Consider the following 27,511-nt stretch of genomic DNA (forward strand, 5'->3'; position numbering starts at 1 on the left):
TCCGTTGCCAGACACAAAAAAAAAAAAAAAAAAAAAAGAAGTCATGGATAATTGGGTGGCTAGGGAAACAGTAGTATTAGACCAGAGTATTCTATTGTTCCACTTGTATCTGTCAGGGTCCCGTAGGGAACAGCTGGCTCACACAAAGGATTTAATTGAAGAGAGTTAATAAATCAATTATTTACGGAGATGTGAACAGATTTAAGAGAACTCAACAAGGAATGGTGAAGACCAGGGAAAAGCAACTGAAGGAAGCCTATACTATGCCTAGCACTGTAGAACCAAGAGAGGATGGTGTTATTGGACCCTCATGAGAGCCAAGCTGTGGAAGCGGGGACACTTGAGAGTCATGTGGCAAAGAGGAATGCAACCACTGCAAAAACCATGACCTGACAAGGTTGACCTGTCTTTCCTCCTGCATTCTAATCTACTGTCAGCACCACCCATTGGCCAAATCCAACCGGAAGCCAGAGGACGAGGAAGGCCAGATGACACACTCTGTAGACATCAGCCCCCCAGGACACAAGGGAAGGCAAAGAGTGGAGAATGGAGAGGCAAACAGAGAGGAACCAACACACAGTCAACATCTATCTGGAAGTCTAAAAAATGGCCACTTATCCCACAAACAACCCACTGTATACAATTTATTACTACTTTGATTAGGATACTGGACTTCCGTATGTACCAGAAGAAACGCAGCATTACTTCATGGAAGTTCAATAGATAAGTGGCATATGGGGGACCTGGTTCCTCATCTCATGGTAGATGCGGTTTAGATTTTCTTTCCCTTCCCTTTCACAACCTATCTCCTTATTCTACATTCTACATTTCTGTCAAGGACAATAAAAATCTGTGTCAACAGGTACATGTTTCTAGAATCACAAAGCGGTGACAGATGTTTGAGGTGATGGATATACTAAGAGCCCTGATGTGATCATTGCACACAGTATGAATGTACCAAAATACCATATTTTACTCCATAAATATACACAATTATCATGGGTCAATTAAGAAAAATAAAAAGAGAGAAAAATAAATAGAAACAGAGAATAGAATAGTGGTTACCAGAGGCAGGGAAGGGGGTGGGGGGTGGAAAATGTTGGTAGGTTGGTATAAAGTTACAAAGTTACAGTTAGGTAGGAAGAATAACTTCTGGGGCTCCTGGTGACAATAGCTAATAATATCACATTGTATATTTCAAGATAGCCAGAAAAGAGGATCCTGAATGTTATACAAAGAAATGATAAATGTCTAGGTAATAGATATGTACCCCATAAACATGTACAATGAAAAAAGAAAAAAGATTTCCTAGCTAAATGTCGCAGAGGAAAAGAAACAGTATCGAGTTAAATGGAATGTTCACAGCACTCAGGAACAAAAAATGTTTGAAAAATAAAACTGGAAGATTTAATGATATTTCTATTTATTCTTACAGATCTACTCTTACCCTTCTCCACTCTGCTATGTGTCCTGGGAAGCCGGCCTGTAAGGACTACACTGACTGCCCTCTGGCTTCTGATTAGGTTCCGATAGCCACCGGGGGACCCTGGCAGGGGATCAGAAGGGAGGAGAGTAAGGCTGGAATATTTATCCCCCTTCCCAGTCTCCACTCAGACCGCCCTTTCCACACAGCTTTTGTTCTGCGTCCCAGCCACCCTCTCCCCTTCAGGCGTGAGGCAATGCCTCAACACTGTGGTTTCCCACACCCTGCCCACAACTTTGTATATAAATAGCCCTGTTCGTTATTAAATTACCCAACTGGACCTTGCCATCTGTTTCCTGCCTGAATCCTGACTGACACACTCAGTCCCATTAATTTCCCAACAAATGTTTATTTACTATATGCCAAGGACAAATAAAATGATAATTGGACAGTTGATGCTTTCAAGGGAGCTGTCTGGAGAGTGGAGACAGCCACAGAAACCGATCATTACATTACGTCTTGATAAGTGATGAAGAGAGGTGTGTGCAGTGTAAAATCGTCAGGGGCGTTGGCGGACGCAGGGAAGGTTTCTTGATGGGGGTGGGATTAGGCAAATCTAGAGGTGTGGGTGTGGGTAGGGAGCTGCCAGAGAAGTTTATAGCCAAGGACATCCAGGGCCAGTGAGGTTATGGTAAGGGATTAGGGCGGAGACCTAGGCCGGGCCAGATCACAGAAAGTGCTGATGGGGGAGATGTTCCTTCTCTTCTATTTGCTTAGTCTCCTCACTAAGGGAAAAATAATGGCACAGGTGAGGTCTGTAGTCTCTTACTTTTATGCTTTAATCCTGCCCCACTACCAGTGCTTGACACTCCCTACTTCCTCGGCCTAAAACCCAACTTTTGAAAATCATCCCCATTACACTTCCTGCACGTTCTAAGGTTTATCAAGATGGCAACAAGACAATACCGTAAACTAGTCCTGGTGATAAGCTACAGAGGGCTAGAAGTGAGCATTCCCAAAAGCATTCTAGAAGCCCTGGTAGCCAGAACGCCCCTTCCCCACTCCGTTTTTACAGCAATAGATAACACGGACACTGTTCTTGTCCAATGGAGAAGGGTAAGGATAATGCTGGAAAGAGGGCAGGGAGCAAGCTTCACTTGATCAAAGTGGGGCTTTGGTTCAGATCAGTTTGGGCAGGTGGACACTTTTTAAGTCCATTTTATCATACTATATGGGTACGTCCAGGGTCCAGAAGGTGCCTATCGTTCCTCTCTCGACAGCAAACTCAAAGTCGTTTCGTTGCTGGGTGTAGGCCAAACTCACTGAGGTCCATACCCGGCTACTGGTTCCTCCGTGACGCTTCCCTGGCACCAGAGAGAGCCTGCCCTGTAGAACTGTGGCTCAGGAGGCTTCATCATTAAAAGCACACCCATAACCCCATCCAGCAGATCCCTCTTTTCTGATAACCAAGAGCGTGCACCACTGCCCTGCTCAGACTCCCCACAAATAAGTCAGAGTTACGGGAAGAGTTAGAAGAAGTGGTGGATATGCAATCCTCTGGGCTCGCTCTCTGAACAAATAACTGCATCGGTTATTTATCTCCGCGAGCACAGGCGCAGGGCCAGGGGCGGCCACCGAGCAGTGAGAGCTCTCGGCGGCCGCGTGATCCCGGGGTTGGGCCCGTTTCTGCGCCAGGGCCAACTGCCCACCCCCAGGAGGCCCCACAGCCCGGGCCGGCCGCTGAGAAAGCCCCTCCCCACAGGCGGAGACAGCCCGGGAGTCGACGCCCGGGTCCCGTGTCGCGGCCAGTGCCCGGGGGCCGCGCCGCCTCGCCGAGTGTCTGCGGCCGCCGCGGCGCGGAGCATGGTGTTCTGATGGCCATGGAGGGCTTCAGGGGCTTCTTGGGGCTGCTGGTGTCGGCGCTGCTCGTCGGCTTCCTGTCCGTGATCTTCACCCTCATCTGGATCCTCCACTACAGGGAGGGGCTCGGCTGGGACGGGGGCGCGCTCGAGTTCAACTGGCACCCTGTGCTCGTCGTCACCGGCTTCATCTTCATCCAGGGCATTGGTACTGGGCACCTCTCGGGGGGCGGCGAGGGGGAAAGATGGAGGGGCGAGACTTGGGCTTTCGGAGCGTCGTCAACCCTAGGCGAAGGGGCTGGCCAGCCGATGGCCGGGCGGGTGAAGATCCGCTCTGGGTTTCACTCCTAGAGAGTTACACTCAGTCGAGCCCGGGACGCCGCCAGGGTGTTGCGCTGCCCTGCGCAGTCGCCGCACGGTCTGCAGCCCGACTTGTTGATGTGGCAGCCGACTGGAGAAAGTTCCCCTCCGGGGCTTCCTGTAGGGCGCTGCCCCGAACTCGGGGTGGGAGGTGGGAGGTGCCCGGGGAGGGCCCGCGGCTGATGGCCCCGAGGGACGTCTGTTCTGGACGTCCCTGGGCTTCGCTGCGTGCGCTGAGCCAGCCCCGGCCCGCTTTCTCTGCGACGCGTCGGGCGCGGAGGGCTCAGTCGGTGGCAGTGTCTATTGTCGTTGTGTAGTGCCTCTCACAATGTCCTGACAATTTCCTTCACCTGCTCTTTGGCTAGAGGGACCTCTAGCTAGCAGCGCAAGCACCTTTTATTTGTAACCACCTTCCAAAAAGTGAACTCGAGGCCGTGGCCTTGAGAAAGTATTTAGAAAAAGGTAGGAAGTGGTGGACGGGGCTATGTCGCAGAAAATAATCGAGAGGCGTGGAAATGGTTGGCAAAGAGATGCCCACTGGCTGAAACCTCTAGTCTTGCGTCGGAGCAGGCTGCCTTTTCTACACCAGTGTTTAACTCCTCACAAACAAACAAGCGGGCACAAAAACGCTGACCTCCTTCCTAAAGAAAAGTATTGTTTTATTTTTTGGTTTTGGTATTTTCCATTTTACACTCGTGCTCCAGACTTTGGCAGGTGTGGCCAGCATTCTCCCACCCTGGGCTGTAGTGGAAGATGTTACTGATGCTCAGCGGTCCAGAGGCTTCCCTCGCATGAGATCGGCATGAAGGTGTAAATACCACTGGCCGACTCAGTCACTGCATTGCATAACTCCCAGCTGCTTTGCCACTGCACTAAAATGAGAAAAACATACTCGAGTTCCAAAGTCGCCGTCACCAGAAGCATTCTTTCCTTTGTGGTGGAGCCCTCAAGTTAGGCCAGAGCTGTCAACACAGAAGTTGTTTGCTCAAAGCAGCAGGAACGGTCCCTTTATCTCTTCCATCTACTCTTCAGAGAAGCTCCTAATACCAAGAAACTTTTCAGAGGTCCTGGAATATCTTCTCAGGATTGAACACGTGATATTACTTGTCACCTCATTTACCAAAGAGGAGACAAAGTCACAAAATGGCTAATATGTATTGAGTACTTTCTGTGATAATGCACTAATTGCATTATCTCACAGGTATGAGTAAACTGAGGCACCTATGAGTTAAGTAACTTATCCATGGAAGTAGTATACGTCTTTTCAGTGGCCTTATTTTCATTGTTTCTCTGCTTTTATGGCAATATGCTTATTTTCTGCAAAATCTTCTTTTCAGAGAAGCAAAAAGCTTCATCTAAGATACACTTTGAAGCTCTTCCTTCACACAGTTTAACTAAAAGGTTTTCTAATTTCTCTAAACTTTGGGTTTTTCTTAATCTGTTTATATTTATATATTTTGGGGCAAAAATGTGTAAATTGATATTTTGGTAATTTTCATCTGCTGCCCTTATGCAAACCTTGTTTTCTTTAGGCTTAGTTACTGTATTTGTATTAATGTTCCAACGGTTGTCTTGTCGACATTACCCATCCTCTTTACTGTTTGGATGCTGGATTTGCAAAGCACTGTAATCACATAATACATTTAATTGATATGAACGTAGACTTTTTCATACATGTAGACACATGCATAGTCCTCCCCAGTTCTTCCATAGCTGGCCTACCTGCACTCCTTACCCGAAGCAGTAGGAAGGCTTCAGTGGAAGGAGGAGTAAATAGTTGACTTTATAGGCTGTGAGGGAAACGCACATGTTACAGACTAGCTATGTTATAACAGGCCTTTTTACTGTGTGTAATTGCTGCAATGAGGAAAATTTTAGGCTATGAAGTTTCAAATCTCTACTAATAAACATGGTGTAATGGAGTTCTTCCTTTCTGTAATACACAAATATTTCGAGATAAGGAAGACTAAAGTATAGTTATTACTCTAAGCATAAATTGCTTCACAAATGCAATATACCATCATCAAACAATATTTGAAACTATGTCAGAATAAGTATGAGTCCTTTGAAACACTTTTAAAAAGTAAGCTCTGAAGAAAGCAAGGCTAACATAGAAATTACAAAATAAATCTTTCTCTGTCTCTCTCTTTCCACTCTCTCTATCTCCCCAAATATATTTTAGAAAATGTTATATGTTCTAAAATAAAGTATAACAGACTATGGGAAATCTAAAACTCAAATAAAAATTTAAACTAGTGGGAAATCTAGCTAACAGACTGACGTGAATGAGGAAGAGTTTAGAAGAGGCTTTGTCCTTCTCTAAAAGGAATGTTTCCCATGAAATAAGTATACTGCAGGGAAATCAGAGAAACAAACTTTGAAAAGAAGGCCACAGAAAAGACTGAAACAAACGCTCTCAAAGTGGAAGTTGACCTTTTAAAAGGTTCAGCGAGGTGGAATGTGTTCTTTAGTAAAAGGTAAAAAATTCAGGTGTCTAAATTTAACGAAAAAAAGTCTTGGCAATTCTATACTCCTTACTTTCCCACATATAGAACTCCTTTTATTGTTTAAACTGAACGAAGAGAAATTAAATAGTTTAATGATCTTGGGTTGGTTTTGTGAGAGAATATAACTATATTTAAGAAACATTTAAAAGATTAACAGAAAGAAATTAAGAGTACTTCTTAAAAGGCAGTTAGGATATCTTGTTAGTGTATGTAAAAGTGGCCAAATTCCAAGGTCACTTAAATATACTTGAAAAGGCTCTTGGGGTAAAAACTGGCAAAGAAGATAATAGAGAAAGCGCCCCAAATGCTTACTCCAAAACAAGCCTTGGGGACACCACTGATAATAAAACCTAGCAATCTTAGGGAAATGAGAGTTTTTACAAAGCATGAAGAGATTTCAAAGCCATTCAAAACAACATTTTTTTGTTATAAACAAATGCATGCAGATCTCTTAATAATGTAACTAATAGAAATATTTTAGATATCATTATTTTGCTCATTGCTATCTCCCAGGCACCTAAAATAACACCTAGAACTGGCACATGGTAGGCCAATAAATAGTTGTCAAATGAGTGGTTAGTTATTTCTATGCTGTCATTAAACTCTTAGTAACAAAATGCAATTTTACAGCCACTCATTTGTGACAATAATAGTCGCATCTAAAGTAAAAGTGCCCTCCCTTCCCCTAGGGATTCTCCTGTTCAGCCAAGTTAGAGACACTGGCTTAGTCAACCTCAGGGAGGAATGGACATCTATTGCACTGGAAAGGAATGTCACTGCCTAAGTACTCTCTGTGCCTCTTGCCATCATCAATTCTTCCTCCCTTCTCCTGCATCATTAAGTTTCTTCCCCCAATGGATTATTTTCAACATGTTATTGTTTCTATCATCTTTAAAAACAAAAACAAAAAAATTTCTTGACTCTGTATCCCCCTCCAGCTACTGCCTCAATTCTCTGCTTGCCTTACCACAGAAGTTTTCAAAATATTTGCCAGTCCTTGCAGTCTTCAATTCCTCTCCTTTGTTCTCTCTTTAACCTTCTTCAATCAGGCTTTCCACTAAAATTGTCCTTAAGCCAAGTGAAGAAAGTATATCAAGAAGGAGTGAGGGGTCAGTTATATCAAATGCTGCCTTCCAGTCAAGCAAGATGAGGACTGAGAATTGACCATCAAAATTAGCAGTGTGGAGGCCACTGGTTACTACATCAAGATTAGTTCTGAGCAATAGATAGTTTTGAGCACAGATAGTTTGGTAATGGTATATGGATGGAAAGCTGGTGACAAATCAGAGATTACATCTTAGAGAATATATATTTTTACATATTCCTGAATTTTGATTAGGAGCTAAGACATTTTCTAATAATTAAATTCAAATTCAAGTTACTATATTTTTTCTTCGTTGTGTAAAGAATAATTATACACAGGTATTAATTTCTTCCTCCCTCCCTTCTTTCCCTTCTTTCTTTTTATCATGCTAGCATGTTCCACCACCAATAACTTTTTCTTTTAAAGGATTTAAAACGTATTTCTCACATATGTCTTGTTGTTCCCCTCCTTTTCTGAGGGAAAATGGTCTTGCCAACTAGAGCCTCTAACAGAAAACCCTTGTTTCAGTCATAAGTAGCTGTTTTATACCATTTCCTCTCCTTGTGGGCTTAGGAGACCTTTTTCTTCCATCTCATTGAACCTTAGGAATGGTGTCTAGGTAAGTGCCAAGCCAAAGCAGCAAGAAATATTTAAATTTCACTCTCCAGGAAGTTTTTATAACTGTTCAGAACAGCTTCTTTTTTAAGAATGTGGTTTGATTAGTTAAGGTTGCCCCTTTCTCTTGAATTCCACCATATTTTGATTATTTATAAATTTTTAAAAGCATGTAAACAACTTATGCAAATGTAGCATTTTGCAGTTATCCTTTATTTTCCCAGAGAGCATTTTGAAGCATATTCAACTGTACCAGGCTCTAACTAGAGCCTCTGTATAGCCAGGTAGATGCTGAAAACTCTGTGTGCTAAAGGTCATGCACCTCACTCATACGAGAACCCCTCAGGTCTCCACAAGCTGCCTATTGAGTAGTTCAGACTAAATGGCTTCTGGGTTTGCAGACATATGAAAATTTTTTTTAACCTTAAAACTATACTGAACTCTTTCAACCATATAGAAAATAATATAATAGACCTCCATGTACTCGCCACCCAGATTTAATAGTTAAGGTTTTTGGTAAAAATGTATAAGCTAGAACTAGAGCTGATGGGAATCTAAGATAAGGCAGGATGATGGAGGGGAGAAGCTGGAGGCAGGCACCCTAACCTGTGCAGGAAATTAAAAGAAGAGATAGAAAAACTCTAAATAGACCTAGGAATTCTAAAATTGTAATTGTCTGGGTCCATTTGGGTCAGAGGCAAGTACTTCTCCTGCTTCAGAAACCTCTAAGGACTTCTTATAGTTACAGGATAATAATTGGTGTTTTCTTGATGACCCCAAATTATCAATAAAAGATTAAATGTGTTCCATTCATGCTACTGCTGAAGAAGAAAAGCTGATGTGCAGCCAATTTGAAAAACATTTAAGTACATTTAAAAGGTTTAAAACTCAAGTTTTAATGTTCAAAGACTTCAGTTTTATGGCAAATTTGACACATGCCTCTGTAATGCCTATAGTATTGAGAAGAATAAGGTCTTCACTGGAAAAACTATTATGATTTATTGTTTATAATTTGCTTTCCAAGCAAACACATCCTGAGTATTTCCTTTTCATATGTAGATGTTCAAGTTCACTCATCTCAGATTCCTTTCCCCGAGTGGTACTTGGATGATGATTATGATGATGACAACAATAACAATAACAATAATAATTTTGAGACACTAATTGCGGTTAACTCTCTGTGCCTCAGCGTCCTCCTCTGTACAACGGTAATAATAATTTGTACCTTCCTCACAGAGTTGAGGTGAGAATTAAAATATAAACATGTAAAGCACTTAGCATGGTACCTACTACCTAGCAAGGGATCAGCTTTGTGTGTGTGTGTATGATAAATGAGGCTGAGCCAGAAGAGGGGGAGATATGTTAAGTCTCATATAGTGCACATTTTTATTTTATTATTGCCTGGTAACAGATTGCAAAAGGCTTCACTTTGTGGATAAGAGGTCACTAAGTCATCAGATAAAAAGGAATCTGCTTTCCCTAAAAACTAGATACATGTATAGGGTGTACCGCTGAATCCTCAAAGGAGAAAAAGCATGGTGGTGGGTGGGAACCACAGTGTTTGAGTTGACATCAGTTTGATTTCTAGATTTTGATCAGCCAGTAGAAAGTTCTTTGTGTTCATTTATTTTAAAAATACTGGGGCCGGCCCGGTGGCGCACTGCTACAGTGCGCCGCTTGGGAAGCGTGGCAGCGCTCCCGCCGAGGGTTCGGATCCCACATACAGACCGGTTCCCGCTCACTGGCTGAGCGAGGTGCAGGGGCAACACCGAGGGTTGCGATCCTGTTGCCGGTCCCGGTCCGGTACGGGCGCGACACTGAGGGTTGCGATCCGTTGCCGGTCACGAAAAAAGACAAAAAGGAAAAAAAAAAAAACTATGGGTCACACACACAAATAAGTAAAACTGGTGAAATCTGAATAAGGTCAGTGGATTACATTGATGTTAGTTTCCTAGCTGTGATAATGTACTATAGTTATGTAAGATGTTACCATTAGGGAAAACTGGGTAAAGAGTATATGAGATCTCTTTGTATTATTTCTGCCATCCAAGTACTAACCAGGCCTGACCCTGCTTATCTTCTGAGATTACACGAGATCAGGCGCATTCGGGGTGGTATGGCCGTAGACCTCTTTGTATTATTTCTTACAACTGCATGTGAATCTATAAGTATCTCAAAATAAGAGTTAAAAAAAAATGCTTATGGAGCTACATACTATGAACCCAGGGCTGTCTTAGACTCTGGAGATACGAGGGAGAAACAGCAAGACACATTAATTTACTCACAGAAGATGAAGTAGGGGTGAGAAGGTGCTTTGAGCTAGCTTTAATAGTATACTCTGTAAGGTATTGCATTAAAAGCTTTCCAAAGATTCATTGACTATAGAAATAATTATCTAAAAACTCTCCTTGACCTTGGCGTTATCAGCACCACACTCTAAGTGAGCTAACCGGCCAGCCCTATCAACATTTATAAGATACTCATACACTAAAATTAGTAAGTAGCAATCCTTCAGGGTTTGGATTAAGTAAAAGGAATACTGTCCTTATGGTGAAGGCTGTCAAGCATTAGAATGGGACCAAAAATAGGAAGGGTGATATCTTGTGCTGACAGCTTGAAAGAGGCTGAATTCACAACTGTCTTTGTAAGTTTAGATGTGTTTCTGCCTGAAAAAGGACTAGATAATCCCTTATGTTTTTATGATCCTGTGAAGTTTTATATATTCAAATTATGCATGTCTTTGATGAAGCTCCTTTTTTCCCCCCTGGGATTAAGAAATTTACATGATACACTGCTGATATAGTGGAATCATCTTCTAAGGAAGTACTCTTTAAATCTTTTCCATCTGCCACACATTTCTGGATATCTAAATTTTCTCTGCCATGGACTGGAGGGGTGGATAGGGGAAGGATATTGTCTTCAAAACGAAATTAATTACATGCTGGGTAAGGTGGCCATGTAATCTATTGCTTAAACTAGGACACTTACACTCTTTTTAAAAGCTTTTTTATTGAAGTTTAATTTACATGCAGAAATGTATTCATATAAGTGTATAGTTTATATCTTCCCTCAGGGAACACTGATGTAACCAGCACTCAGATTGAGAAACAGGATTAGTAGGAGCCTTCAAAATCCCTTGTGTGTTTCATTGTAGTTGCTATACCCCATCCTCACAAGGGCGCTACTATCCTGACTTTTCATACTGCAGAGATGAGATTTGCCTGCTTTTGTAGTTCATACAAATGGAATCATATTATCTACTTGTTAAGGTCTGGCTTCTTGGGATTGGCATTAGAGTAGTAGTTCTAGTTATAGATCACTCATTCCCTTTGCTTTATATTATTCCATGATGTGAATATATCACAATTTATTTATTAATTCTATTATTGAGAATTTGGAGAGTTTCCAGATTTTGGCGACTATAAATAGTGCTGCTAATAATATTATAGTATGGATCTTTCGGTGAACATATGCACACATTCCTTTGGGGCATGTATTTAGGAGCGAAATTACTAGATCATAAGGTATACATAAGTTTAGCTTAAGTAGATACTGCCAGTTTTCCAAACTGTTTGTTCTCATTTAAACTTCCATCGGCAGAAACTGAGAGTTCTGATCGCTGTACATCCTTCTCAATACTCAGTATTTTCCATGTTTAGCCATTCAGATATGTGGTAGAGGTATTCCAATTTGGTTTAAATTTATATTTCTCTAATGACTAATGAAGTTGATCTCTTTCTTTCTTTCTTTTTTTTTTACTTTTTATTTATTTTTTTAAAGATAATTTACTATACATATATGTGGGGTAGAAAGTTGACTTTCAATAGTTGTGTACAATGTGTGATGGTCAGATCAGGATTGATCTCTTTATATTTATTAGCCACTTGGATATACTATTTTGTGAAAAAAAAAATACTGTTTTTTGGCGGCTTGACAGTATGGGGATCCGAACCCTTGACCTTGGTGCTACAATACCACACTCTAACCAATTGAACTAACTGGCCAGTCCTTTTGTGAAATGTTTATTTAAATCTTTTGCATGTTTTTCTATTCCTTAGTCTTTCTTTTCTTATCAAACTAAGACACTTTTAAGAAGAAAGGAGACAACAGGCATAAACCAGAATATAAGATTAAGAATTTAGTTTTGGAAGTGTTAGGTTTGATACATTTGGGAGCATCTATATGGAGATGTCAAGAAGGCATTGGATTAGGTGGGTCTGAGTTTAGAAGAAATTTCTGGGCCAGAGATATACATTTTTGAGTCATTGCCATGTAGAAAGCACTTCAGTGACAATGCGTATGTGATCACCCACAGAGAAAGTGCAGAGGGAGAATAAGCCCTAGAACTGAGCCTGAGAAGTGCCAAGGTTTGTTCACAAGTTGGGAGTAAAGAGAATGCCAGCCAAGGAGCCACTGAGAGGCGGGAGTAATGTTGGGAAAAGGGGAGAAGTAGAAGCCAAGGAACAGGGTTTCACAAAAGGGAGTGTCCAGTGTGTCAAATGTTCATTTCATGTTGATGTTTTAAACACACTCCCCTCTCGTCTCTCCCTAGCCATCATCGTATACAGACTGCCATGGACCTGGAAATGCAGCAAGCTCCTGATGAAATCCATCCATGCAGGTTTAAACACCGTTGCTGCCATTCTTGTGATTATCTCTCTGGTGGCTGTTTTTGATTACCACAATGCCAGGAATATCCCCAATATGTACAGTCTGCACAGCTGGGTTGGACTGATAGCGGTCATACTCTATTTCTTACAGGTCAGTGTCTCGGGGTATTTATAAACAAGGTATAAAAAGTAAAACGATTCAGAGATTGTGAATGATTTCTAAACATTCTTTACATCTGTTTCCATTATAACTATTTTCCCTTAAGGGGACACCGGAGCTACAGAATTCACAAGTTATGAGCATGAATGTGAGATTTAAAATATTGACATATGTATGTAGGGAAATTGTCATCTCCTAACATCTAGACTGACATTGATCGGACTTTAAGTGCCATGTGCTGAGTAAACTAGCATAGGCAAGAGTTGTAGATTTCCTTCTCGCATACTCTGTCACTTCTTTTCTAGGTTTACCTTTATGAGTGAAGGGATTAACTTATAACTTTTTGTTAGATTTTGAAGGCACAATGATTATTTTATTTTCCCCCTATCTTCTTTTCACTTTTTAAAGGCACATACTCTTGAGAGCACTGTATTTAAACATGATTTTATAGAGTGTGATAGGAATTTGACTGTTTTAGGTCACAAAAGTAAAAATTAATTTTAAAAGTATTTTTGGTGCTAACCACTTTGTTGAAAAATCTTTGTAAAGTATATTAATTCACTTTCCTTCCTTAGTACGGTATACTTCCAACTAACTGATTGGGACATCGTTGTGAATTTTACTTTTCTGTGGATATAGAAGAAGTAAGATACTGGAATGGATCCATAAAACCTTAAGGCATACCCTAAAGTGTATGACCCCTTTAAAAAAATGGGTGTCTTACTGGATATTTATTCTTAGTTTTCTTCTTCTTAAAGAAAAGCTTTTAAAACCTTAGGGCTTGCTGAATTTTAATTAAATGAAAGGTAATATCTCTATGGACACTAATTTAAGTTTGCATTACCAGGCCTAGAGGTAAGGGTTGGGAATGAAGAGGTGCCAGGCAGAAGAGAAGCACAGAGAAAACCCTGCGTCTAACATGGTCTTCCCAATCAAGAAGGAACAAGGAAAATATCTCAAATTAGATGGCTGAGCCCAGCTCACATCTGCTGTCCTCACGTTAACTCTCCCTCAGTGTTCTAGCCACAGCCTCACATCTGGGAGGCAGCTTCTTCCACTGTTGCAGCTGGTGGATCCTCTCCCCTGAGAGATGAGGATGGCCAGGGCAGGGGCCACTGAGATGCTGCCACTTGCTTTGGGAGACCCACGTGACTTCCTGGCTTCTCTTCAGCTCAGCTCTCTTTTCTCTCTTTAGCTCCTCTTTTCTCGGCTCTCTATTTGGCATCACGCAGTCTGTCCGCCTGGCTTTGGCTCACTTCCTCTGCACTGCATCATCGTACAGAATGCATGCCTGTGCACTGTGAAGCATTCTGCATATCTCTCTCAATCCTTCCAGTGAGATAGCCTTTCCAGATGCTGCAGACGCAGAGGTAGATAACTTTCCCAGAGTTACACAGCCAGTGCCAGAGCTGGGACGCAGGCCTGTTCCCACGATTTCTCCAAAATCATTCAGCCCATGTTAGAGTGTTCTTAGTGGAGGGTCATATCTCTGAGGAACAGAACAGAAACCCCCAAACTCATACATAGCTTCCCTGTGAGAGGATCCTGTGGTTCTGAATACAGTAGTTAAAATGGACTAAATAAACTAACTCTGTCTTTACTGAGTTAGTTAGATGCTATGGCATTCTCTGAACATCTGGAAAGATATGCACCAGAAATGTTAAACATGATTATTACTAGGTGGCTGCATTCCACCTTATTATTTTGCTTTTTATTTTATGTATCTTCTAATATTTCTATAACATATATTTCTTGTATAATAATAAAGATGATAAGTAAATAGTATAAATAAATGAAAAGAATAAAAGATTTTCTATACCAGGTATGCTTTTTAATCTGGATTCTTTAAAAACCAACTGATACTTTGCTGTATATCTTAATATGTAAAATTAAGAAATATCTAGGAATTAGCAAAAAAGAGAATACTTATTCTAAAATCTATGAGTCTTAACTAAAATGGCTGTCAGAAGAATATAGGCTTAAATGCATTTATTATTCTTTTTTGGAAAAAAAATTAAAATACATGAACTATCCACTTAAGAAACTAAAAGAGGACAGCAAAATATATCAGGAAAAGTGAATTAATAAAGACAAAAATATCCGCGAATAATTTTATTAGTTTTCTATTGTTGCCATAACAAATTACCACAAACTCGATAGCTTACAGCAACACAAATTCATTACCTCACAGTTTCTGTATCTCAGAAGTCCAGGTTGGCTTGGCTGTTTTTTCTGCTTTGGGCCTAACAAGGCCAAAATGAAGGTGTCAGTCTGCTGGGGCTCTTACTGGGAGACTATGGTGTAGAATCAGCTTCCAAGCTAATTATTGGCAGAATCTAGGTCCTTGCAGTTAGTTGTAAGGCTGAGGTTCCTGTTTCTTTGTTGGCTGTCAGCCAAGGGTTGCTGTGAACCCTATAGTTCTCTCTCCATTTCTTGTACACAGCCCCCTCTATCTCAGAGCCAGCAATGGGGCATCGAATCCATCTCACTGGTTTGGAAATCTCTCTGACTTCTTTTCCTTCTTTTTCCTCCTTGTCTCTTCTCAGCCAGAGAAAGTCCTCTGCTTTTAAAAGGGCTTGTGTGGTTAGATTGGACTAACCCAGATTAGGTTAAGATTATCTCCCAATTATAAGGTCTGTAACTTTACTTCTGCAAGGTCCCTTTTGCCATGTAACATAACATTTTCACAGGATCCGTGGATTAGGGTGTGAACATCTTTGTGTGGCCATGATTTGGCCTACTACAGTATAACTGAAAAAAAGAAAATATAAATGAAATGAAAAGCTAGTTCTTTAAAAAAATAAAAAAGATAAACCATGGCAAGACTGATTGAGAAAAACCAAAATATTCAACATTCAGAATGAGAAGGAAATATAACAACATATACAAATAATATTTTTAAATTAGGACAGATTATTAAATTTTAATATATGGTAATATGCTTAAAAATCTTAAAAAAGAAAAAAGAATTATTTTCTTACAGACCAATAACAGCTAAATAAATCAGTAAGTTCATTTGTTATCTATTACTAAAAAAAGGCATCAGGTGCAGATTGTTTTATACCTTTGACTTTAAGGAACAAGTATTTTAACTATTCCAGTACACTGGAAGAAAGCAAACTTTTCTTAGATGTGGTCCTATTGTGCACTACACACTTGCACATCTACAGGTGGCAGCTCTGATTATAAACACCTTTACCAACATCCAACAGCAGCCATCCAATTAAACTGAAATACCAGACATTTTTGTTAAAATAATAAATAAGACATTGATACTTGCTACCATTCTCATTAAACTTTGTTTTAGAGGTTTTAGCTAATGTACAAGATAAAGAAAACAAATCTGTATAAATAATAGAGAATTTGTGATTCTTTTTGTTCGCTAATTATACAATGTTTGTCTGTATACCCGAGAGACTACTAAAAGTAGTGAAAGAATTTGGAAAAGTGATTGGATATGAGATAGCCATGCATAAGTTAATAACTTTTGCCTATAGTAGAAATAACCACTTAGGAAAAGAAATAGAATCCATTTATAATATAGATTAAAAAATCTATAACATACCCAGGAATAAAATAAACAATGAAAATATAAGATCTATATGTAGAATATGTAAAATACTGTAAAATCCTTTTTGATTAAATTTTTAAAAATTTATTTATTTATTATTATATTTTTACATACTAAGATGTTGCGGAGCAGTGGGGGGAGAAGTTGCGGGGGGAGGGAAACACAGGTGGGGGTAGGGGTGTGGGGCTGGCCCATGGCTAGCTCCTTCGCTGAAGCCCATGGCCCATCCCTACTCAGGCTTGGGAGCACCAGGGGCTTCCAGCAGCAGTGCAGTCATTGACATTCAGGATGCAGATGTCGGGGGCCATGGCTGAGGCCCTCAGCACCCCTCATCCTGGCTCAAGGGCCTGAGGAGCTTCCAGTAGCTGTGTAGTCATCACCGGGCTGGATGCAGATGTGAAGGGGTGTGGCTGAGGCCCTCAGTCTCCCCCCATCCCTCTGTCTTGGGGGCCCAGGGGGCTTCTACAGAGGCTCAATCACTGGGCTGGATATGGACATGGAGGGTGTGTGTGGCTGAGGCCCTCAGAACCCCCTCATGCTGGCTTGGGAGCCTGGGGGACTTCCAGCTCTTCTAGGTTTAATAGGTGTTCTTTGGTCGTGTTAGACCTTTACTGGTTAATATTAGAACTTTGTCTCTGATCTGTGGGTTTTTTGGGTTTTCTTTCAGTTCTGTATTGGATTATTAGCTACCCCAGCACTTAAACTCTGCACTGGAACTAATTTGTTGTCCTTTGCTTACTTCTAAAATGGGGGAACTTGCTGTGGGGACCAGCACTTGAGCCCTGTGGTTGAGTTAAATTGCTGCTGTGCTGCTGATTCTGTGGGGAAGGCTTTTTGTGCAGCTCAGATTTTAATTGTTGACCTTTTAAGTACTTCTGGGTCTTGTGAGATCTGGTAATCCAGGGTTCTATGGAAACTCTGGTCTGGGCCTGAATCTTTCCAGCAAACTACACCCCATACAGTTCTATATTCCTGACCGATCTCCACTGAGTAGTCCTGCACTGATTGGGGGCAGATCAGCTGTCCATGCTGTGCCCCAATGTTCCCCCTGTGGGCCCGTCTCCCCCACCTCCTGCACTCCAAACACTTCCCATGGGGTGGGTCATGCACCAGTCCCTTGTGATGACTCACTGGCCTTTGAGTGGCTTCTTTTTTCAGTTGTCTGTGGCCCCTACCTCCTACGTGGGTCCATGGGAACCCTGTCAGTGGTCTTGCTGGCCTGGGGCCCTCTTCTCCCCTGCAGACTCCAAGCAACTTCACACAAAGGGCACAACTGTGGTTTTTGCCAGTTCTTGCTCTGTGTGCTCACCAGGGCCAGCCTTGAAATGGCCAGGGCTCCAATTGGTCAGAGCGGTCCTTTCTTTCTCTTATTGCTGCTTCTCCTGCCTTCATGCACTCTGTAGGTCTCTCCTCCTCTTCCCCTGAGCTCTAGCAGCCTTAGCTTGGCTGTTGTTGCTTTTTAATAGTTCTAAATTGGTTGATTGTGGGAGAGAGTGACGCTGGAGACCATCTATTCTGCCATCTTGATTCTCCATAAAATCTTTTTGAAAAACAGAAAACGTGATATGATTAGAGAGACTCCATGTTACTGAAAGAAAAAGTAATATAGAAATATCTTTCCTTCTTTAACTAATATTTATATTTAATATAATTCTAATTTTAAACTCAGCGGGAGTCTTAACTCTTATGTAGAAGAACAAATATTTTTTTAAAAACAAGAAAATTTTGAAAAAGAAGTGAAGGGAGACCTGCCTCATTCAAAACAAGTTACTAACACAGGAATGAATAAATATATTGATGGAAAGAATAGAGAGTATAGAAACTGTCCAAGTGTATATAGGAACTTTTTCCATGACACAATGTTATTTCAATTTAGTGGGAAAGAATGTTATTTAATAAATGCTATCCGCTTTGAAGAAAGGAAAAGGATTTGGTATGTCACACAATAGAAAAAAAGATTTCAGATAGATTAAAGACCTAAATACGAAAACCAAAGCCAATGAAAAGGGAGAAAAAGAAAATTAAGAAATGTATAATTTGTATAATCTGAGGTAGGGGAGGCCATCGGGTTAACAAGAAATCCAAAAGATATAAAGGAAAAAAGAAAGACATATTTGACTACATAAAATTTTTAAAAAATTATATGTCACAAGAGATATCCAAGTCAACAGAAACTGTACAAAGCATTAAGAGGGATAAACACACATCATGTGTTAATGGTTAATGTGCTTAATATACAAATGATTCCTAAAAATTAATAATAAGCAGGCAACCAAGTAAAAAAGTGAACAAAAGATTTGAACAGGCAGTTCAAAGAAGAAAATGAAATCACAAATAAGCATGAGAAGATGCCAGCCTCATGAAGAACTAAGGGAAATACAAGTCAAAACAACAATAAAATAGCATTTTCCCCCACAAGATTGGCCCACAGTAACAAATGGTAATGTTCATTCTGGCATGGCGTGAGGTAAAAGGTGCTCTCTCCCCCCTGGGGAAGTAATTTGTTAGTAACTATTGACTTATTTTAATATGCTTACCCTTTGACCTAGGAATCCCACATTTGGGGGGGTTAGAAAATAGAATACCATCACATAAGGAACTCTAAAAAGGATTTTTAGTGCAGCATTGTTTGTATTGGCAGGAAATGGGAAGCAGCTTAAATATTTATCAGTAGGGGAATGGTTAAATAACTTGTGGTAAATCCATATTGTTGGATATTATACAGCTATTACAAAGAATGTGGCTAGACCTACCGACCAAGGGTTAATCCATGATATATTCTTCAGTACAAAAAATAGTGGGAGTAATTGTGTACACTAAAATGTCATTTTTTGGGGAAAAAAAGAAAGATAGAAAATACATGTATGTGTAAATGTGTAAAGAAAGGGAGAATATACCAAGCTGCCACCATTGTGGGATGAGATTGGTTAGGGGAATTATTAATTTTTAAATATATTTTGTTTGACTTTATTGAACATGTGGCTCTTTTGTTGACAACATAAAAAATATATATAATATATACATATTTAAGGTGTGTATACGTATATATACAAAAAATACACACACATATATCTAAGCTATATATATAAGGTATATATATGTGTGTGTATATATATACACACACACACACATATGAATTTTAAAAACTAAGCAAATGGCATCCCTCCCTCACAGGTGTGAATACTCGTGTCATGCTTGGTGCCTTCTGATTGTTCATTCAGGAACAAGGTGAACAGTTTCCTATTCCTATTCTAGGAAAAGATGGCTGCGTTCCAGCTTTATTCCTTTGTTGTATAAAAGCTGTTTTTAAGTTGTTTGCATTGCTTCTCCATAGAAGTGACAGAACAGATCACCTAGGTGTGCTCAGGAGGAAACCACATGAAAGAACATTTCCTTTCCCAATGGGAAGACACCATTTCTTTGTACCGGACCGGGGACCGGCAACGGGATTGCAACCCTTGGTGTTGCTCCCGTGCCTCGCTCAGCCAGTGAGAGGGAGCCGGTCTGTATGTGGGATCCGAACCCTCGGGCGGGAGCGCCGCCGCGCTTCCCAAGCGGCGCACTATCCAGTGCGCCACCGGGATGGCCCGGGAAGACACCATTTCTAAGCTGGCTTTCTTCACTTTCGATGGGAGCTAAGCTCCTTGCTCATTGTGATTTACAGATTCCTGCCTTCATATTCTTAGTTACAAAAACATATGAGCCACGAAAATATGCTTTGACAGAGATGTTTTTCTGTCAGATCTCTTAGGTTTATAGAAAAGGTGGAAGCAGTTTCGCTTTCTGAGTCAAGACGAATTCTTCCAAGTGGGGATTCTTGGGGCTGCCCCTTGTGGGGAGAAGAGGAAGCCTCACTCTGGGAGCAGCAGCCCCAGGTGCAGGGGAGCTTGAGGCCACACTGCTATGCACTTCAGTTGCAAAGTATAATTGACCATTCACCTAAGTTCGTGAGGTCAGTTTTTGCACTCCCCTTCAGTCCAGCTCAAGAAACAAACCTCCCACAGTATGAAGAAGATGGGAAAGATTTTTCAAGATTAGATCCTCTCACCTGAGCACTGCTGGGGTTTGATTTAACCACTCTCTATAAAATCAGGTTTGCGTGCTAAGTGAAGCCAGTGTCTGGATTGTTTCAGTAAAAAAAGGAAGGAGACAAATAATAAAACAATACAGCCAAAAAGCTGGGCTGTCTTTGCCCTTCCTCATGTTTATCAAGTGGAGAGTTCTTTTCTACTTTTGAAATCTAGCCTCTGGGGCATTAAAAACAAACAAAAAACAAAAAAACAAACGAATATTGTATGTATATAGAAGTTATGAATCATCATAATAAAATTAACTTCCATGATTCCACATCCAATCTAATTTAGAAAACATGAACCTCCCCCGACTTACCCCCACCTTGATTCCACATTTCTCTACCCACCTAAACCCCTAGAGGTAACCATTCTCCAGGTGTTTTTTCTCATTCTCTGGTTTTCTTTAGACTTTTACTACATACTGTGAATCCATATATTGTTTTATTACAATATATTATTTAATTAAATAATATTGGTTAAACACTATATTGTTTAATTTTGTTTTTTTAATTGAACTTTTAAAAAAGTCTCATACTATATATATTTTGCTACAGCTTTTTTTTCTTTTTTTTTTTTACTCTACTGATTCAACTATATTGATTCTTCTAGCTATAGTACATTCATTTTTACTTTTGTATTCCACTGTATAAATATGAGGGTACTTCAAAAAGTTCATGGAAAGATTCATATTATCTTTTAATTCTATGTTTCCATGAACTTTTTGAAGCACCCTTGTGAAAGGGTTCCCATATGGCACAACCCTGCAATCTTGCATGACCTTCAGACTTTTTAATTATTGCCATACTAGTGGGTATAAAATGTCTTCTTGTAGTTTTAATGTTCATTTTATTTGTGTTTTCTCTTCTAAGAAATACCTGCTCATGTCTTTTGTCCATTTAAAAAATAAGTTTATTTTTCTTTTCCTTAAAGATTTGTAAGAATTCTGTATCAAATTCCTTTTCACTTGTATGTATTGCTAAATCTTCCAGTTTGAAGCTTGCGTTTTTCTCTCTTTCGGTAGTATTTTTCTTTTTTTTAAGACTAGTCAAGTGCAGTAGTGAGAAGGGAGGAAAAAGTAGAACAAAGAGGTCGATCTGTAACTGTGAACAATCAACTGAGATCACTCACTACCTTCAGACTAGCTGGGTAGTGTTTTCTGATAAATAGAAATTCTCAATTTTAGTTGTTTATTTATTTATTTATTGGGACTGGCTGGCACAGGGATCAAACCCTGAACCTTGTGTCAGCACCTAACCACCCGACACTCTAACCACCTGAGCTAACCAGCCAGCCCCGAAAGAAAAATAATTGGAGTCTGAGCTTTACATATTTTTTTCTATTTGGCAGCTAGCTGGTACAGGGAACTAAACCCTTGTCCTTGGTGTTATAAGGCCTTGCTCTAACCAACTAAGCTGATTGGCCAGCCTGAAGTTCTCAATTTAAATGAAACCAAATTAGTCATCTTTCCCCCTAAGATTATCATTTTTTGTTTTGCTTTCTTTTGGTGACTTATTTATGAAATCCTTCCTTACCCTGAGGACAAAACATTCTCTTTTGCTTCCTTTTAAGAGTATTAAAGTTTTTTCTTTGATATTTAAGTGCTTAATTCATCTGGAATTAACTTCAGTGTATGATGCAAGGTTGTGATCCACCTTCCTTTTCCCAGAATCACTTATTGAATTGTCCCTGCTCTTGCCATTTATCTGCAATGCCAGTTTTGTCATATTTCTTTTCCTCTGCATCCTAGTCAGCACAGTATAGAATTGAAGAGTATAGAAGTATCAAAGCATGTAGAAGTATTTTGAAGTAAGGGCCGGCCCAGTGGTGCACTGGATAGTGCGCCGCTTGGGAGTGTGGAGGCGCTCCCGCCGAGGGTTCGGATCCCATGTGGAGACCGGTTCCCGCTCACTGGCTGAGCGCGGTGCAGGTGCAACACCGAGGGTTGCGATCCCATTGCCGGTCAGTAAAAAAGACAAAAAGGAAAAAGAAAAAAAAAAAAAAGAAGTATTTCGAAGTAAGACATATAGAGGCAGAGATAAGAATCCTTGACTTCTCATTTGAAAGAGAATGCTTCTGATATTTTACTATTGAGTACAGATGCTTCATGTTTGCTCCTATTCTTCTTTGTGAAAAGGTTTTGTTTTTCTCTTAAATCACAAATGGATGTGGACTTTTATTCAATGCTTTTTGTGTGTGTTTGTTGGGATGAATATGATTTTTCTTTTCTATCTGTTAATATAGTCAATTATACCAATAAATTTTCTAGTATTAAACTTGGGTGAATTAAAAACATGCTTAATTGTCTCAAGATTCTCTTTTGCACTCTTTCGAAATATCCAGATTCTTATCTCCTGTTGTTTTATCTGTGCTAACTGGACTTCTCAGAAATACTTCATAATTTCATGGCTTTAGCTTAGTGGGAGGAATTCTGGCACCTGGCTTCTTCCTTGCTCAGCTTTGGAAAGCAGCGGGTAGTTTTAAGAACACAGGATTTGCAATCAGGGTGACCTCAATTTGAATCATGTTTATACATTTGGTAGCTAGTGACCTTGGACAAGTTACTTAACTTCTCTGAACTTCTTAGATTTGCTCACTTATAAATTAAGGTTTATGATCCTTCACAGGATCTTAAGAGTCAAAGCCAAATAATGCATGGAAGGGTTCAGCCTAAGGCTTTACACACTGGAATGACACAAGTCAGCTCTTCCTATTAGAAGTGTAAATCTTGTGGTAGGCTCTTTTATGACCTGAACGTGGCATTTTTCATTTCTACTGTAGGTCATAGGTAGCTTCATTGTTGACAACATGCATTTTATGTCAGAGAAATTTTATTCACAAGTCTATCCACTTACTCAACTAAGAGTTAAATGCCGATTAGGTGCCAGATACCTTGCTAGGCTGTGGGGAATACATTGTTCCACAAGAAAAACATGGGCTCAAAGAGACATGCTCTTTGCCCTTGGGAAGCTTACAGGGGAAGACAGGTAATTGAGTATTTGGTAAATAGGGTGGGTATGGAGTGTTCTGGGAGAGCTCTCATATGGTACAGAGGATAAAAGAAGTTACATCAAGACCTGAATTGATTAGCCTGGTGTTGAAAAGGTAGAAAGCCTTCTAGGTGGGTGGAATAGCATGTGGGGAAATATTTGCTTCATTTGAGGAATGGGAAGGAGGCCAGGCTGCCCAGATGGAAGAAGAATTAGAGGCTGGACAAAAATCTAGCTTGAAAGTATTTACAGATGGCCATATGAGAAAGGATGGTGGCCTGGAGGAGAAGCAACAGCAGTGAAGCAAAGTGGATGGATTCTGAAGGTATTTAAGAAGTAGAATTAATGAGATTTGGAAGGTAAATGATATAAAGAGTGAGAGGAAGTAACTCTCAGGCCTGAGCAAGTGGGAGGATGGGAAGGGGAGCAGTGGAGGGGAGGAGAGGGCTTGAGCAGTGCTCCTGAGGAGTTGAGCATAATAAGGTCTGAAAACTGCCCGTTGGGTTTAGTGACCTGAAAGTTACTGATGACCCTGGAGAGAACTTTCCTTGAGGGAAAGAACTAGATTGCAGTGGATTGAAGAGGGAGAGAAAGGTGAAGAAATAGACAACTCAGTTCAGAGGTTTGGGTAAGAGGGGAAGAGAGAGAGAGGTAGCTGAACAGGGACGGGTGTCAAGGCAGGTTTTGGGGTCCTTTTTATTTTTACTTTTTTATTTCTGCTTTTTATTATAAGAAGATTGAGCACGTTAAAATGCTGACTCGGTAATAGCACCAGTAGAGAAGGCGAGGTTGTGAATACTAGAGAGACACAATAATCTATAGCTAGGTCTTCAGGAAGCAGGTTGCACAGTACAAATGGAAAACTGGAGGGAATCTTTGGTTTGGGATGATTGTTTGGTTTGTCTGGTTTGGTGGTAGGAAATTGAGACTCTTCTCCAAGGTTACCTGTTGTTTTTTCCATGACATGTTAGTAAAATCATCTGCCCATAGTGGGGAGGCACACAAGAAAGACACAAGTTTTGAGGATGGGGGAAAACAGAGAACCAGTTGATAAATCAGACAATAGAAGGAGTGTTGAGCTGTGTTGAAATTCATGCTCATAACGATGAATATATAGTGATGCTTTCTCCTTGATTGTGTGATTTACACCAGTAGTACCTAGCAGACCAGGGTAGTTACAAAGATGGCTGAGCCAGAGTTTGTGTATTGCCAGGTGGATGTGATGAATAAACGTGCAGCAGGGAGATGTAGGATATTGGCAGGAGACTTAATGACCAGTTTGAGTGTCTGTTATGCCCTTTATAAGAAACTATGGACATATTCCAAAGAGATAATCTGCAATCCGATGTTTATTAGAGCACAATTTACAATAGCCCAGATATGGAATCAACCTAAGTGTCCAACAAGGGATGAATGGATTTTAAAAATGTAGTATATATACACAATGGAATACTATTCAGCCATAAAAAGGGATGAAATCCTGTCATTCGCAGCAACATGGATGGACTTGGAGGTTGTTATGTTAAGTGAGGTAAGCCAGGCACAGAAAAACAAATATACCACATGATCTGTGTAATCTTAAAAAAAAAAAAATGTTGATATTATAGAGGCAGAGAGTAGAAGAGTGGTCAGTGGTTACCAGATACCAGAGACTGGGGAGGGGAGTCAGGGAAGGGAAAACAGGGAGAGGTTGGCCAGCGGATACAAAATTACTATTAGATAGGAGGAATAAGTTCAGATGTTCTATAGCACAGTAGGTTGACTATGGTTAACAGCTAAGTTTTGTATATTACATAATAGCTAGAGGAGAGGCTTTTGAATGTTTTTGCCACAAAGAAATGATAAATGCATAAGGTGATGGTTACATTAACTACCATGACCCATTATACAACATACATATATATCAAAACGTCAGATTGTACTATATAAATATGTACAATTACAGTGTGTCAGCTAAAATTTTAAAAATATATCACAATACAAAAAAAAACCCAAACTATGAACATATTCTTGTTGGTGCTGGTTAGATTTTTTGACCCCTGGAAGAAAAATTTCATTACTTTTGAAGAAAACAACTTGGAAATGACCTAAGACAGTGTTTCTCAAAGTATGGTCCCTAGAACAGCAGCATCAGCATCACTAGGGAAATTAGAAATACAGATTCTCAGGCTTTTACCCCATTCCTACTGAATCAGAAACTCAGGGGATGGGCCCAGCACTATGTACTTTAATAAGCCCACGAGGTGATTCAGATGAATGCTAATGTTTGTGAACAATTGACCTGAGAGACACCTATAAATGGCCAAAAGATTGGACATTACAGTAATGTTTTTTTCACAGTTTAATTGCTCTATGCATTTATTATTAGCTATTATGAATTCAGAAAGGGGACAAAAAGCTCACAAACACTACACAATTTCACAAGACACATTGCAGAGAAAAAAGTGATCTAAATCTAATGTATCCTAGGACCTTGGTGAATGCATTCTTGGGGGAGGTGGACCTCTAATTCCTGATGGAGGGGGTCTCATTCCTGGAGGGATATGCCTATTGGTGTACCCTGAGCAGGGGGAAGCACAATTGGTGAGCCCATGGGTGGTCCCATACTAGGCAGAGAAGCCATTATGCCTGGAGGTGGGGTTGCTCTGCCTACAGGTGGGGCTGGAGTCCCCATCCTGGTGGGTACTGTGATGTGGCTCCAGCAATGCTGGCAGTGGCAGCAACAGCAGTAGCTGCTACAGTTCCTCTTCCCTGTGGAGTCATTACCTGCTGGGATGGCCCCCCAACTCCTTGAACAGGGCCTGCCAATCCAGCAGGAGCCTGGGGAATTGGTACATCAGCTGGTACTTCTCTGCCCTCTGCCCTACCGACTCCAGGGCCTCCTGTAGCTCCAGCAAGTGGTACCTGAGCAATGCCAGTATCTTTGGGGGGTGGTCCCTCCACAGTCATGGATACCAAGTTCTTCCCATGCAGCAGCACCATACCCAAAACCTGTTTTTCTTCATGCTCTGGCTGCATCTCAGTCTTTGGCTTGATATTCCTGAAGTCATCACAATCAGAGAGGATCAAATTCATTTGCTTGTCAAAAACCTTAAAGGTGCCAATAAAGATTTGGCCATCTTGCAGGATACATCTCATTCTATGGTCAATGCACTGTAGCATCTTGCTGCTCTTGCCCACAGTCATGATTGCTGTTCCACCAAATCTGACCACCACAGTAAACTTTCAGGACCCTTTAAACCTAGGGAAGGCTATAGAGAAAAGTATGATGTGGGTTCTAGAAACAATGCAAGCTGGGCAGAAGCTGCAGACAGTAGATGGAGCATTGTCTGGTTTTTGCTTGGAATCAGTTACCTCGTTGTCGCAATACTGCTTTCACCACCTGTTAGTGTCTCAGCTAAGAATGCCTGTCTCAGTTTCACCTGGAAACCCACCACAGGTACTTACTGCTGCTGAGAATGCCTCGGGTGCAACTGGCACTGTTGGTTGCTCAGTGAGGCTATTCTTCTGCGTCTGACTTGGGCTTCCAACTCTGGCACGTGCTGGTCTGTAGTCCGTCTCAGATGTAAGCGATCCTTTGCTCCGTTTATTGCGACGCTGACTGCTGCTCAGGCTGAGGCACCAGGAATCTCCCGCAGCCACTCCGCTATACCAGACGTGACAGTAATCTTAATCAAAGTAAATGTGAGTTCTTCAAACATAGGGAGCTTGTCTGTCTTGTGTAGCATTTCCTGCACTTGGAACATCTGCTCATAAGAGGGGTTTCGAAATGTATATTGAATGAAGGAATGAGTGAGAATATAAAACAGCAGAAAGTTAAAGGAGAGCTGGGAGGAGCTTCCATATAATAATCTGTAATTCACCTGTGTGCTCATTAAATCTACCTCTACCCTAAAAAATAAAAAAGCAAACCATACCTAATATGAAAGCTAGCCAGGCAGATATTTCCCAGTCTCATTAATGACTTTTGCAATAAAGGTATCTGTTTTGCCTAAAAGTTTACAAATACCTTTTTTTTAAAAAACTCCTTTGTTTTGGGCCGGCCTGGTGGCGCACTGCTCCAGTGCGCCGCTTGGGAGTGCGGTGGCGCTCCCGCCGAGGGTTCGGATCCCACATACAGACCGGTTCCCGCTCACTGGCTGAGCGAGGTGTGGGAGCAACACCGAGGGTTGCGATCCCATTGCCGGTCCCGGTCCGGTATGGGCGCGACACTGAGGGTTGCGATCCGTTGCCGGACACAAAAAAAGACAAAAAGGAAAAAA

General features: G+C 40.8%; 1 protein-coding gene across 1 annotated transcript in view; it reads left to right on the forward strand.

Moving 5' to 3' along the window:
• Positions 1 to 3,240: 3,240 nt before the first annotated feature.
• The window catches only part of LOC103593535 (cytochrome b reductase 1), a 33,500-nt gene continuing 9,229 nt past the window's right edge, over positions 3,241 to 27,511 (forward strand). Inside the window, exons 1-2 of the mRNA XM_008576534.1 lie at positions 3,241 to 3,490; positions 12,401 to 12,609. Coding sequence (XP_008574756.1) covers positions 3,298 to 3,490; positions 12,401 to 12,609 — 402 coding nt within the window. The 5' untranslated portion in view covers positions 3,241 to 3,297. The remainder of the gene's footprint in view (positions 3,491 to 12,400; positions 12,610 to 27,511) is intronic.

The sequence above is a fragment of the Galeopterus variegatus genome, unplaced genomic scaffold (assembly GCF_000696425.1).
Source record: "Galeopterus variegatus unplaced genomic scaffold, G_variegatus-3.0.2 Scaffold1363, whole genome shotgun sequence".
NCBI classification, from domain to species: domain Eukaryota; kingdom Metazoa; phylum Chordata; class Mammalia; order Dermoptera; family Cynocephalidae; genus Galeopterus; species Galeopterus variegatus.